The 15,234-nt window shown below is 40.9% G+C and overlaps 1 protein-coding gene across 2 annotated transcripts in view; it reads right to left on the bottom strand.

The window, feature by feature from the left end:
* Ipcef1 (interaction protein for cytohesin exchange factors 1) overlaps positions 1–15,234 on the bottom strand; it is a 115,774-nt gene that overhangs the window by 27,024 nt on the left and 73,516 nt on the right. For both annotated transcript variants that reach the window (XM_057761641.1, XM_057761642.1), the window contains 2 exons: positions 14,908–15,008; positions 608–974 (listed from right to left, as the gene is read on the bottom strand). In XM_057761641.1, the coding sequence (XP_057617624.1) occupies positions 608–974; positions 14,908–15,008 (468 nt within the window). The remainder of the gene's footprint in view (positions 1–607; positions 975–14,907; positions 15,009–15,234) is intronic.

Here is a 15,234-nt window from a genome sequence, read left to right as displayed (position 1 = left end):
AGGAAACAACTCATTGGCCCTCTGCAATGGCTGCTCTAAACCCATTTGACAATATCCAAGCAGTATAAATCTATCCCACAGATCCCGCAGAGCACAGACTACAGAATCAACAGAAAAGGAGGAGGTCATTCTCAAATTGATGGAAAAGTGTTACATTATGGTCACTTACCTACCTGCCTCATAGTCTAAAGCAATGGTTCTCAACCCATGGGTCATGACCCCTTTGTGGGTCAAAGGACCCTTTCACAGGTTCACTGGAAAACACAGATGTTTCCATTACGATTATAACAGTAGCAAAATTACAGTTGTGGAGCAGCAACAAGAAAAATTTTATGGTTGACATCTCCACTACATCCAGAACTGTATTATAGGATAGGAACATTAGGGAGGTTGAGAACCACTGGTCTAAAGCACTTGGTTACTGACCTTATAGCAGGTAATTATGACCTAGCAAGAGGAGCTGCCACAGGCAAACTCTACAAAAGGAGCTGGAGGCTAAGCTCCATGTGACTAATTATCAAATCGCCATTCACGTGTTTAAACATTTTAGTTACAAATTTATATCATATTCACCATGTAAAGAAGGGCAAGCAGTTTCCTGGTTTACCTCTGTCCACCATCCTTGAGCCGGCAGCTCTGTCTGGAACTGTCAGATGGTTTTGATTGTTGCTCAAGGAAGAAGTGTCATCGCTAGATAAAGAGTTCAACAAACCACTTTCTGAAGTGACGGAGCTGTTCTCTGGGGCTGGGCAATGGCTTGCCTCTGAAGGTGTGTGGATCTGTACAGTGAGTGTCAGGGGATGCCCCGCATCTTCAGCAGCAGGCGCGTTGTTGACTATGTCGAGCCAGGACTGTCTTTCTTTAGATCCTGAGGAAGAAACCCGGCTGGGTGCCTTTCCTGTAGTCTCCAGAGAGGAGAAAGAACATGAGGATCCTCTCAGTTTAGGTGACGAAGACGACGCCCGCCGCGTAACCTGTATTCCACAAATAAAATCAGGAGGAAGAGGAGGAGGGGAAACATTGTAAATAAATCATTCTCTTCACTTTGTCTTTATTAAAATTCTCCCAGAATTATTTGAAAAACTGAACAGGAATAAAAAAATAAGGACAAATATATGATACTTATTATTGTATGGCAGCCACCAGGGACCATTCTCTAGAACGGATTTGGGTAATTTTGCTTTTGCCAAATAAGATCTGAAAAATCTCCATATCAAAAATTTTAACTCAAAAACTTAAACCTCTCCAACCATTTAAAGACTCTCTTAGAGTATTTGTTTTAGAATACTTATGGTTCAATGATACCTTGTCATCTCTTATTGAATTTACAATGAAATGAGCAAAATCAACTGAGGAAGGCAATTGATAAAAGAAAGCAGAGGTCTGGGGTGTGGCCCAGTAGAATACTTCATACAAGGTATGAGACCTCTGAGTAACCACTACCTATTCCTTAGCACATAATCAGCTACCCATCCATAACTATCCAGGCTAAAAAAGCCTACACATAAATGGCATAAAAACATTTTAATTACAATTTTTCATGCTATTATTTTATGATTGAGGGGGAGACCAGATGCCACAGCGTGTGATAGAGGTCAGAAAGGTGGGTCCATTCCCTCTTTTCACCGTGCGGCTTCCGTGTATGGAACTCAGATCATCAGGCTTACCAGCAAGCATCCTCACCTATGGAGCCATCTTTCCAGGCCCAATCACTTTCAAATTTTACCATAGTTTCACTGAGTGAGACAAGAATATGTTAATACCTCTCATCACAATCCCTGACTTCAAACTCTACTACAGAGCTACAGTACTGAAAACAGCCTGGCATTGGCATAGAAACAGACAGGAGGACCAATGGAACCAAATTGAAGACGCAGATATTAATCCACACACCTATGAACACCTGATTTTTGACAAAGAAGCAAAAACTATAAAATGGAAAAAAGAAAGCACATTTAACAAATTGTGCTGGCATAACTGGATATCAACATGTAGAAGAATGAAAATAGATCCATGTCTATCACCATGTGCAAAACTCAAGTCCAAATGGATCAAAGACCTCAACATAAAGCCAAGCACACTGAGCCTCATAGAAGAGAAAGTGGAAAGTACACTTGAACGCATTGGCATAGGAGACCACTTACTAAATATAACCCCAGTAGCACAAACACTGAGAGAAACAATGAACAAATGGGACCTCCTGAAACTGAAAAACTTCTGTAAAGCAAAGGACATGGTCAACAAGACAAAACGGCAGGCTACAAAATAGGAAAAGATTTTCACCAACCCCATATCGGACAGAGAGCTGATCTCCAAAATATACAAAGAACTCAAAAAAATTGGTCATCAAAAGAACAAATAATCCAATAAAAGTAGACTACAGACCTAAACAGAGAACTCTCAACAAGGTAATCTAAAATGGCTGAAAGGCACTTAAAGAAATGTTCAACATCCTTAGCCATCAGAAAAATGCAAATCAAAATAACTCTGAGATTCCATCTTACACATGTAAGAATGGCCAAGATCAAAAACACTGATGACAACTTATGCTGGACAGGATGTGGGGTAAAGGGAATACTCCTACATTGCTGGTGGGAATGCAAATTGGTACAGCCTTTTTGGATATCAGTGTGGCGATTTCTCAGAAAATTAGGAAACAACATTCCTCAAGACCTAGCAATACCACTTTTGGATATATATCCAAAGGATGCTCAATCATGCCACAAGGACATGTGCTCAACTATATTCATAGCAGCTTTGTTTGTCATAGTCAGAACCTGGAAGCAACCTAAATACCCCTTGACCAAAGAATGGATAAGGAATATGTGGTAAATTTACACAATGGTGTACTACATAGCAGCAAAAAATGTAGTCTTGAAATTTGCAGGCAAGTGGATGGATCTAGAAAGCATCATATTAAGTGAGGTAACCCAGATCCAGAAAGACAAATATCATATGTACTCACTCAAAAGTGGCTTTTAGACATAAAGCAAGGAAAACCAGCCTACAATTCACAATCCCAGAGGACCTAGACAACAATGAAGACCCAAAGAGAGACATACATGGATCTAATCTACATGGGAAGTAGAAAAGGACAAGATCTCCTGAGTAAATTGGGAGCATGGAGATCATGGTAGAGGAATGAAGGGAAAGGAAGGGAGGAGAGCAGAGAAAAATATACAGCTCAATAAAATCAATAAAAATAAAGAAAAAAATATATTAATAGCCTCTGAATTTCTGTGAGAGAAGCCAAGGCTGCCCCACTGATGGTAACAGGCAGGTTTTTTGGGATCCTCTGACAGCAGCTTCCTAGCATGTTCTCCAGGGCAAGTTGGACCTTGAAGGCCACTTCATCAATCCAAAGACATAGTCCAAGGCCATAACAGCAATAAAGACTTTTTGAGGCAGACATTATTTATGCTGAGATTTTATATGAGTTACATTTCAATGTTACAATATTTTGAGAATTTGAACAAATGGTAAAATATGTAAGCCTTTAGTTCAGGGGAGTTTAAGATTTTGAATGCAGTTTATATCAAATAAAAGATCTAGCAACATCTTCCATTTTTAACATCCTTTTATTAAAAAAGTGGCATGATGGAGATTATTAAAAATAGAAAACTGAAGAAAACATTTGAATTCTCTTCAAAACCTCAGAAACATGGCAACCCGAGTCAGAATGCTTACCTATGTGCAAACTCAATATATCACTATGAATGGTAAAGGCCCTGTGCTCTGAACTTTTAATCGGAAAACCTGAAATTAACTAACATGTGTCTCTTAGATGCTCAGTGAATATAGGCTGTGAAATGATCAATAAATCTACTGAATCCCATTTTCATATGTATGTGTTGTGTATGTGTGTAATGTGTGTTTCCACGTGTACTCCTCCTGGGAGCCCGAGGGTGATGTTGGGAATTATTACCCAATCACTCCTCCACCTTATCTTTGAGACAGAGTCTCTCAGTCAGTCCCTGTTACATGACCAGTCTCCACCTTCTAAAGCTGGAATTACAAGCAAGTCACCAGGACCACGCAGCATTTTCTCGGGATCTGGGATCTAAACTCTTGTTTTCATATTTTCATGGCAAACATGTTAGCCATGGATCCATCTCTTCAGCCCAGAAACAAACCTACTTTGAATATTATTAGCATGACACGAACATGCTAGTAAGATGGGAAATAACTCCAGGCATGAAAACCTTTCATTCAGCAAACTGTCAAATAGCTTGACACTTTAAGTCACCTAGACCAACTAACAACTAAGAGACCCAAGGGCTATAAGTTGTTCTTCTCCAGGAGAGGAGTATACAGGCTCCACAGTATGCAAATAAATGCGTGGATATTTTATTCATTAGACGTATCTACGAAATAACTGTTAACAAAAACAGGCGTGCTGCTCCAATCCTAGCGCAGTCTCCTATTGTGAATTATTCCGGAGAAACTTGCCTTTGTTACAGAGACGGAACCAGAGTTCTGTCCCTCCTGCCATGGGGCTTTAATTGGGTTAGAGAAAATGGGATATTTGAGAAAAAGACTGTATACTCAGTAGGAGCTATACCTCCTGTATTTTATTGATCCTCCAAACTCTTCTTAACGGACTAGGGAAGGGCTTCTTAACTAAGCCCTTGTCCTATCTGTGAAGTGTATTTTCTTGTTGGTTGTTATTTAGCAAAAATGTTCTTAGTCCATGTTCTCAAGACACTACATAACATTTGTAGAATTGATTTGTTACGTATCTTTTTCTTTTCAGTGCCTCTGTGTATATGCGTGTGTGTGTGTGTGTGTGTGTGTGTGTGTGTGTGTGTTGGTGGGCACTGGCTGATGACCTCTAGTATCTTTCCCCCAAACACAGACCACCTTGTTTTTAGGGATAAGATCTGCCATTGTCCTGGAGCTATAACTTGCTAATGAGGCTAGACTGGCTGCCCAGGAGCCCCTCGGATAATCCCATCTCTGCCTTCCCAGTGCCAGGATTATAAACGCATTGCCACACCAGGATTTTTATTTTTGTTTTGTTTTGTTTTATTTTTGTTGGTTTTTTTTTGTTTGTTTGTTTGTTTTTCAGAACATGGTTCTTCTTTGCTTTGGAGCCTGTCCTGGAACTCAATTTATAGACCAGGCTGGCTTCGAACTCACGGACACCTGCCTGTCTGCTTCCCGAGTGTTGGGATTAAAGGCATGTGCCACCATGGCTACACCAGGATTTTGAAATGGATTCTGAGGATCAGACTCGGGCCCTTATGCTTACAAACCAAGCACTTTACCAACAGAGCCATTTTTCCTGCCCTGGACTTTATTTTAAAAAGAAAAAGAAAATGGAAGTGACTAATGAAGTAGAAAGGAAAAAAATAAAAATAATTAGGGAAAGTGGAAAAAATGAGGAGGGGAAAAAAGCAAGGGTGTTAGATGCTGGAGATCAATGAACTAGAAAGTGAGTCATGTGGAACAAATTGAACTGGGGTTCATTACAGAAGATTCCATCTGGGACTATTTTTTGTAAATGACATAGTGCCAAATAATGAAACATGGTTTATTATTTCTAAGATTCTGTAGCTATAGAATCCTAGCTTTCTGTGAACTATCTTTATCATATACTCAAAAAACAGCAAAGGAAATGAAGGTCGCAGGGTATAGGCCCCCTTCTCTCCTCCCCAGCTCTGTCTGACTAAAGCCTCACTCCTTCAAAGCCAGTTCACATGCCTGGTTCTGTGTGAAGTCTCCCCCATAGCATCAGGCTATGAGGGTACAATACCTGGTGCCTTCTTCTACCATACCAGATGAATAACATTTTATTTGACAACTTATATTGCTAGTGCTGATTGACTGCTAAGTCTTTTTTGGTGAGCTACTTGAGAACAGGCTGTTTTTAGTCATTTTTACACTTCCATTTTTTTCTTGCATCTGTGCCCAACACAGAGTTGATAATAAATTACTGCCAGGGAAAGATGGAGCAGAGAACCAGCTCTCTGAAAGAAAATCTCAGCACAATAGTTTGGTCTCTTATTGAGGAGCTTCCTCAGATCTCCAGCAACTTGCTGGCTAGAACTGCTAACTTCAGGATAGAAAAGAATTACTAGAGAAGGGATAGACCCATGGAGCATGGAGCATGGACAATCCCAAACAACATGGCTTCCTTTAGTGAGAGAATTCTTGACAGCAGTTGATTTAAGTCATTTCTAGATGTTTGAGTTGGAAATATTTTCCATGATAAAATTGAAATCATATTAATGATTGCAGCTTTTACTTATTACACATACCTATTTGTGTCTCTGTGGGCCTAAGTACACACACACACACACACACACACACACACACGAAGAGGTTAGAGAGCAGCGCTCAGGGGGAAATGGCTCCATCTTCCTTCCATGTGAATCTTTGGGATTAAGCTCAGGCTATCAAGCTTGGTGACAAGCACCTTTACCTACTGAGATATTTCACTGGCCACATGATTATAGTTTTAATTGACTGACATGACTGAATTCAAATACTAAATGCTAAATTCAAATACTAAAATAGATTTTCTTATTTTCTTTGTAGGATATTTTTATTGATAGAAACTTTAAAGCCACTACAGTCCTTTGGGGTAAAAAAAGAATGTGTTCAGAACCCATGTCCAGCTACCCCAATCTCATCAACTTTCCTGGGCACATCACAGTTTTATCTTCTTCACGATATTTATCACTACTTGAATACAATTGTTTTAATTATTGATTTGCTGTCCCTCTTAAACCACTTAATGACACTGGTGATCAAAGAAGCAGTACAGTGTCCTCAACAAGACCTAGCAGGTGGCAGGTATACAGCATTATGTCATCAGCCACCCAACTGGCAGGAGCATCAATGGGAGCAAACCATACAACATGAAGGAATATATTTCTGCTGATTTTTTTTTTCTTTTCTGAGATGTGATCTCTCTGTGTAGCCTAAGTTGGCCTCAATCTTGGAGTCCTCTTGCCTCTGTAGCTGAGAGCTGGGATTACAGGTATGAGACACCATGCTTAGACTGAACCAATATTCTTGGTAAAATATAAACATCTGAACATTTCTACCTACAATATAGTCAGGTTTACTTCTTTGGAACCTGGTTTCCTCATCTGTGAAACTAAAATGGTTTTCTGAGAGTCAGATGAAATTATCCTTCTTAAGGGATGTGTAGAATGGTGCATGAGGGAGATCATTCCATGTGCTGGAGGAAACACCCTTCCCCATGCTGGAGAAATGACTCATCAGGAAAGAGAAGGCATTGGTCTTGCAGAGGAATGGACTTTGGTTTCCAACACTCAGATCAGGTGGTTCACAACCTCTTGTAACTCCAGTTCCAGGAGATCAGATGCCCTCTTCTGGTCTGCAAAAGTAATCCACTCATGTGTACAAACCCACCTACACATAATTAAAAATACAACTAAATCTCTTTTTAAAATTTTTTTCTTGGGACAGAGTTTCTTTGTTATGTAGCTCTGGCTGTCCTGAAACTCACTCTGAAGACCAGGCTGGCCTTGAACTCAGAGAGATCCACTTGCCTCTGCCTCCTAAGTACTGAGATTAAAGGTGTGCACCACCATGCCTGGCCCATAACTTTCTAAAGGGGTGCCTAAGGAAATATTCTCAGAGAGTATCAATGAGGCCATAATACCCACCTACTTTTCCATCTATCCATGCACTCGAGCTAAAACATGACTTCAACACTTATAAACATCAGCAATAAACAAAAAACAGATTGAATGTGGCCTTTGACTTAAATCATTTGGTAATTGGGGTCTAGAGAGATGGCTCAGAGGTTGAGAGTTTAAACTATTTTTATAGAGAGTCCAAGTTTGGTTGCGAGCACCCATATGACCTCTATAGGGTACTTCATACATGTGCTGTGCATACACATAATCAGGCAACCATACATACACATAAATTTTAAATGTACTTTTAAAAGAATGTGGTAATTATATCAATAACACAGACATATAAAGTTCCAAGTACAAGGTCAATTACAGTAACAGCATGAAAAGGCATTTTAAGAAGTGTTCCAGAAATGCAGAGAGAATTCAGAAGAAGAACAAAGTAGAATGATATACATGTATGAAAAAACCACAATGAGGCATAGGAGACCACTTTCTAAATCAACACTAGCAGCACAAACACTGAGAGCAACAATTAATAAATGAGACCTCCTGAAGCTGAATAGCTTCTCTAAAGCACAGTACACAGTAAATAAGACAAAAATAATAGCCTACAGAATGGGAAAAAGTCTTCAGTAACCCTACATCTGACATAGGGTTGACCTCCAAAATATATAAAGAACTCAAGAAACTAGACATCAAAATACCAAATAATCCAGTATGGGGGGGGCGGTTACAAATCTAAACAGATAATTATCAACAAAAGAATCTCAAATGGCTGAAATCTCAAATCTCACATTTCTTAAATCTCAACTTTTAAGGAATTGCTCAGCATTCTTAGTCATCAAGTAAACACAAATCAAAACAACCCTAAGATATCATATTAACCCTAAGCCACACCTGTCAGAATGGCTAAGATCAAAAACACTGATGACAGCTAATTTTGGAGAGGATGTGGAGTAAAGGGAACACTCCTCCACTGCTGGTGGGAGTGCAAACTTATTCAGCCACTTTGGAAATCAGTATGGTGGTTTCTCAGAAAATTGGGAATCAATCTACCTCAACACCCAGCAATACCCATATACCCAAAAGATCCTCAACTGTACCACAAGAACACTTACTAAGCTATGTTCATAGCAGCATTACTCATAATAGGCAGAACCTGGAAAAAACCTAGATGCCCCTCACCTGAAAAAATAGATAAAGAAAATGTGGTACATTTAAACAATGCAATATTACTCAGATTGAAAAAAAAATCATTAAATTTGCAGGCAAATGGATGGAACTAGAAAAAAATCATTCTGAGTGAGGTTACCCAGACCCAGAAAGACAAACACAGTATGTTCTCACTCATAAGTGGATACTAGATGTAAAGCAAAGGATAACCAGACCAGAATAGATTAACAAGGAGGACCCTTAGAGGGACACAGGGATCACTCTGGGAAGGGGAAATAGGTGAGATCTCCTGGGCAAACTGATGGTGGGGGCGGTAAATGGGAAAGGATGGGGATGAGGAAATGAGGGAACAGGATCAAGTTGGGGGAGGGATGAGGTGGGACAGCAAAGAAAGAGATATCTTGATAAAGAGAGCCATTGTGGGGTTAGGGAGAAACCTGACACGAGGAAACTTCCCAGAAACCCACAAGAATGACCCAAACTGAGATCCTAGCAACTGTGAAGAGGACGCCTAAACTGGCTTTCCCCTGTAATCAGATTGGTGACTGCCCTAAGTGTCATCATAGAACCTTCACCCAGTAACTGATGGAAGCAGATGCAGAGATCCAAATCCAAGACCAGGCCAAGCTGTGGGAATCCACTCAAAGAGAAGAAGGAAGGAATACATGTGCAAGGGGAGTCAAGATCATGACAAGGAAACTCACAGAGACAGTTGACCCAAACTTGGAAGAGTTTACGGATTCTATACCAACAGCTGGGGATCTTCCATGAGACCAAACCAGCCCTCAGCATGTGGGTAACAGTTTTATAGCCTACTCTGTTGATGGGACCCCCTGGTAGTGGGATCAGGATCTATATTCATAGTGCATGAGCTGGCTCTTTGAAATCCATTCCATATGGTGAAATGGCATTGCTCAGCCTTGACAGTGGAGGGGGTTGTGGTCTTGGTCCTCCCTCAACTGAATGTGCCAGACTTTGTTGACTCCCCATGGGAGTCCTTACCCTTTCTGAGGAGTGGATGGAGCTGGGTTGAAGGAAGGGGAAAGAAAGGAAAAGAGGGGAGAGAGGGGAAATTGTGGTTCATATGTAAAATTAATTTAAAAAATAAAATATTAATAAAAGAAAGAAAATGGAACAGTGAAACCCATTACTATGAATACATGAATGCCAACTAAAGGGATTAATAGAAAAAAAAAAAAAACTAAAAGAACAAATTTGTCCTGGCTTAGAAGGCCGGGAATGGCTTCAGCAGAGGAATTTATGCTTGAAGCAGACTAAAAGACACCATGAATGAGAACTGGGGTGGTGTCTGAACTAGAGCTTCCTACAGATTAAGAAACTCCTTGCAGATGCAGAAGGCAAGCATGGAAGACTCAGGGCAAAGCAGGCATTTTTCAGGGCTGATGACAAAGGAGGGGTTAGTGAAAAGAAGGTAGCAACAAATGTGAAATCTCAACGGCCTTAAATAAAAGGCTAAAAAGTAGGGCCAGGTATGGTGGTGCCTGTCTTTAATCTTAGCACTGGGGAGGCAGACGTAGGCAGAGCTCTTTGAGTTCAAGGCCAACCTGGTATGCATGGTGAGTTCTAGGCAAATCGGGTTTATTAAAAGTACCTTTTGGGGGACTTTTGAAAGGAAAGATAGACTAGAAGTAGGGAAAGAAAGAGCCTGTTGTTCCAATGACTCAGGCAGGAATTAATGAGGGGGTGGGAGTTGGCCAGCGGAAGCAGAAGGCAGGAAGGGATGGTGGAACAGCCTCCATGCTAGCTGGCTGTGGAAAGAAACTGTTAAATCAAGAGACAAAAATACATAACATCAAGTTATAGCAAAGTTTGAAAATCAGTTCAATTTCCAAACATAAAGCTTATTATTTCTTATATCCTGAGTAGAAAGGCAGTTTTCTTATCTCTATTTCTTGCATGTATATATTTTCTAGGTTCAGAATCATGTGCTAAGTTCACTGGTAAGTCTTCCTACAATTACCCACTTGCAAGCATCCATACCACTTTGTAGAATGGATATTGAATGACCGAGTGACATTTGGGAGACAGCTATTCAAGACATAGCCTATTAAAATGAATCTATATTTCTAAAATTATCCTTGTTTCTTCAGTTTCCAACTTCCTCCTCTATCCCTGGCCAGTGGGCCTCTTTTCATGGTTTATTTTTACTTCCTGCTGCTTTGGTTTGCTTTAGAAGGCTTGTTTCAACACTCTCGGAGACAAAAAGGAAGTGTTCTCCTAAAACGCATTGAAATATGAGGATGCCTGAACGTTTCTGTTACAATCCTCTGAATGATGAGCTGAGCTGCACGAAGCTGGGGTTGTAAATATTCATCCCCCTTCTCCTACCTGATCCAGCTCTCGGTGGTCTCTGCTCAAGTACACTCAAGTCCCTGCCTTCTCCCTTCCTGAAGGGCCTGAGAGCGGTCCAGGAAGACCCACCACTACATCACACCAGAGAACAATGCACACTTGGCTGCCCTCTGTGAAAATGAGCTTCTTCCTGATGCACGGGGCTGCTTCCATATACCAGCCTGGGTCTCCTTCTAAATTCAAAATTGACATCACAACCCTTCCGCTCATATCTTCCAAGTGCTCCCCAAATCACTCAGAATGGAGCATCGAAAGCCTTGGCTGGCCCACAAGCCCCGTATAGGATGGCTACTGGTATCCTGGCTTTACATTCTATCTCATTCAGGTTCATGAGCTCCCGCTCCAGTGACATTTTGGCATCACTTCTCACCAATGAGACCTTGACTCTGTTTTCTCTGGTGGGAAATTCCTTTGCAGTGGGCCACCCAGCTGACTCATAGTGCTTCCTCAGACCTAAGCTCAGATCTAAGCTGTGCAGGACCATTCTGACCACCCACGCCTATTGGTTGCCAGAGCCCACTCTCTATCCCCATCTCCCCTGGTCTCCTCATCCATCCTTCTCTACTTCTGCCAAAGTAGACCTCCTGCCTAGGATGGTCATCTGCGTTCATCTCTTCGAACAGGAAACTTCCCCAAGCAAGGACATGAACCACTCATCAACGGATCCCAGGTTCCGAGAAGAGGGTTTATAATTTAAGTGAATCAGCATAACAGACCAGGTTAGCAGACAGTGCCTTTAAAATTAAACTTGGAAGAAGAAAATGTGTGGCGAAAGCTTTAGTACTATTAATAGTTCTTAAAAACACTTAGTAACTCAGGACATTCTGAGACTTGAGAAGTTGGTTCCTTTTATACTCTTTGAAAAAATCTGAACAATGAGAACTACAAATTATCTTTCAAAATGAAAAGGACCGAACCCTCATCTATTTTAAACTTTTATAATAAGCCTGGAAAAAAACAAAACTCTCTATCGTTTCTTTAAGAATCAGGTCATGTTGGGGCTGCTGAGATGGTTTGATGAACAACGTGCTTGCCATTCAAGTTCCAGGATCTGAATCCAAAATTTAGCACCCACATAAAAATCTGGGCACAGTGGCAGGGAAACGCATATATCACCAGCACTGGGAGACTGGTGTGCTCCCTGGGTTAGCCACTCTAGGGTATCAGAGAGTCCTAGACTCCCTTGAGGGATCCTGAGGTTGGCTCCTCAAGAATGGCATTTGGGGTTGACCTTAGTATATACATGGACATGCGCTACACATATGCACACAAAGGGACAAGTGCCCCCCCGCTGTCATTCATATGAGGTTCCAGAACCAGGAACTTGCCTTCACTGGCTCAAGACCCTGCAGGACACTACATTCTCTTGTGGGATTCAGCCCACTAGAAGCAGAAGTCCAAATTCTCGAGCAATGAAAACTGAGATTATTTCTACTCTCCAGCAGTAAAAAAAGGCTAGACATTGAGTTAGTTATTCCAAACCTTGAAAGTTTTTAAGACAACTTTCCAGAACAATATTATGTTATTCTTTTGGGTTCAGCTTCATGAAATGAAGTCATCCCCCAACTACTAAAGAAAAAAAATAGGAAAAAATTTATTTTCACCCTAGGCTTGAATATATGATTCATGGCTAGGCTATCTCGTATTGAGTGAAACAATAATTTGATTCATGCCCTGGATAAAAGTTACCCAGATTTTTTTTCTTTCATTTCATCTGTTAAAATAGTAAGCCTAATGCTATTTTAACCAAGTGTCTTACATGTCTGTTATTATTTTTTCTTTTTTTCCAGAAACAAGAGAAAACAAAAACAAAATCTGCCTGGGAAATATGTGAGCAGAAGGAGCATACTCTATTACTAAAAGAAAAAAATCTAACTATTCAACATTTGTCTTTGCTTGCTTTCATTGCTGTAATGAACACCATGAACAAACACAACTGGGTGGGGGGTTGCTTGGTTTACAGGTCAGCCCATCATCAGGGGAAGCCAAGGCAGAAACTCAAGGCAAGGACCTAGACGTGGCGACTGAAGCAGAGTCCACAAAGGAGCACTGTTTACTAGCTTGCTCTCCTTGTGGCTTGCTCAGCCTGCTTATACCAGCTAGACTACCTACCTGGGGATGGTGCCACCCACAGTGGGCTGGACCCTCCCACATCACCATTAATCAACAAAATGTCCCCCCAAATTGCCTTCAAACAATCTGATATATGATGTATTTTCCTGATTTAAGGATCCTCTTCTCAGAGAAGAGGAGTTTGTCTTAAATTGACAAAACACTGACAAGACATTTATCTGACAATTTTATCTTGTATCACTTTAGAAAATATCTATTAAAAGTGAGTGAGTTATAACTTTTTTTGTTTGTTTTGTTTTTGTTTTACCGGATAGTGTTTCTCTATGTAGCCCTTGCTATTCTGGAACTAGCTTTGTAGACCAGGCTGGCCTTGAACTCAGAGATCCTCCTGCTTCTGTCTCTAGAGTACTGGCATTAAAGGCGCGCACCACCACCGCCACCTGATTTACAACTACTTAAGAAATATTTAAGGGCTGGATCAGCTGTTCAGTTGTGCTCATGGCCTTGGGAGAGGAAGCAATTTTTTAAAACCAGAAAAATTAAAGGACACTAAGTTCAATAAAAGTGATGGATAAATCTGAGCCATTAAACTCACAGACATTTATAAAAAGAAGCCATGAAAGTGTTTAAAAAAATTATAACTGAGAATGGCTCACTTACAGCTGACAGCCTCGCACGACAAACACATGTTATTTCAAATATAGGGTGGAACAAGCTGAGACATCCCATCAGTCAACAAGAATGAGGAAGAGGAATAGAAAGGGGGCAGAGGCTAAACACCTCCAACAGACACAAGAGAAAATACAAAGGGCTCTAACCATAGAAAGGGGCTTGGCCTTGTGTGATCAGTAAAGGGCAAATAAAATACTACTGTTTTTCAGGGTTGTTGGAAGATAATTGATTATGCATTTACAGCACCTGGGAACATGATAAACATAAAAGTTGTAAATCTGGATAGTAGCGTGGGTCATGTGTTAGCATGTAGGAGGTCTTGAGTTTAAACCACATACCCCAAAACAATAATAATAATAATGATCTATTAATTTTTAAAAAAATGCATCCTCACTGACCCCAGTGTGACTCTTGCTAGGGACCACATCCAAATGTGAAGTAATTCTCCAAAGTTTTGGCATCCATGAAGACCTGGACTTCCAAAGCTTAGGATGCAACTTGGACCCTTCTTTGGGAACACACCACGCTGGCCCATATGCAATCTTGATGGGATGACCCCCAGCTGCTGTCTCTGTTTCTCTTTTCATTCTCCCTTTTTTATATCGTTTTTAAATTCATTTTGCGTTGCTGTATCACATGCACCTAGGCAAGGCACTTGACATTGCTTCAGAAAATAAGTAGGGCATAAGACGCCATACTGCAAAATGAGCCTCTGCAGGCATTGGCCTGCCACTCAAAAGGCCTTTGCATCTCCAGACAACCTTAGATGGTGATACAGTCCATCTGTGGGTTATGAACAAACACATCAAGACTGTCATCCCTGTGGGTTGCTATGGAGAAGTCTCTAAGTCAGCATTCTGAGTCAGTACCCTGAGAATTTCACTTGCTCTTTGGGAAGCACCTTAACTCGGTCAATTCTAAAAATGTATTAGCCGTGGTAGTCTATGTATAATCAGGAGTGACATACTCACAAAGGATTAGTGACCAACAGACTACTCACATCTACACGTACCACAGGAGAGGAAGTTGCGGAAGCATACGGAGGGGGTGGCGTCTCCGAGGCTATTTCAGGATCTTCCTGCTCACTCTCACTGTAACACTCTGTAACCGGAAGAAAAAGATGCTTCAGGTTTCCAGGCTCTCATCAGTTATTCCATAATGTGTGAGCAAAGGTTTTTCTCCATCTGCGCATTGTGATTTCAATCTCATTCAAAAAGGAAGCATCCAAAAGGGGGAAATTAGACAACAAGAAACCTATGGCACCACCTGATGAAAAGAGACTCAAGAATGGGAGAAACAAGCGTTCCCGCATGGCAGTTTCTCCTGC

Source organism: Chionomys nivalis, chromosome 2 (assembly GCF_950005125.1).
Source record: "Chionomys nivalis chromosome 2, mChiNiv1.1, whole genome shotgun sequence".
NCBI classification, from domain to species: domain Eukaryota; kingdom Metazoa; phylum Chordata; class Mammalia; order Rodentia; family Cricetidae; genus Chionomys; species Chionomys nivalis.
The sequence above is the reverse complement of the archived record's forward strand: the minus strand, read 5'-3'. Positions and strand labels throughout refer to the sequence as shown.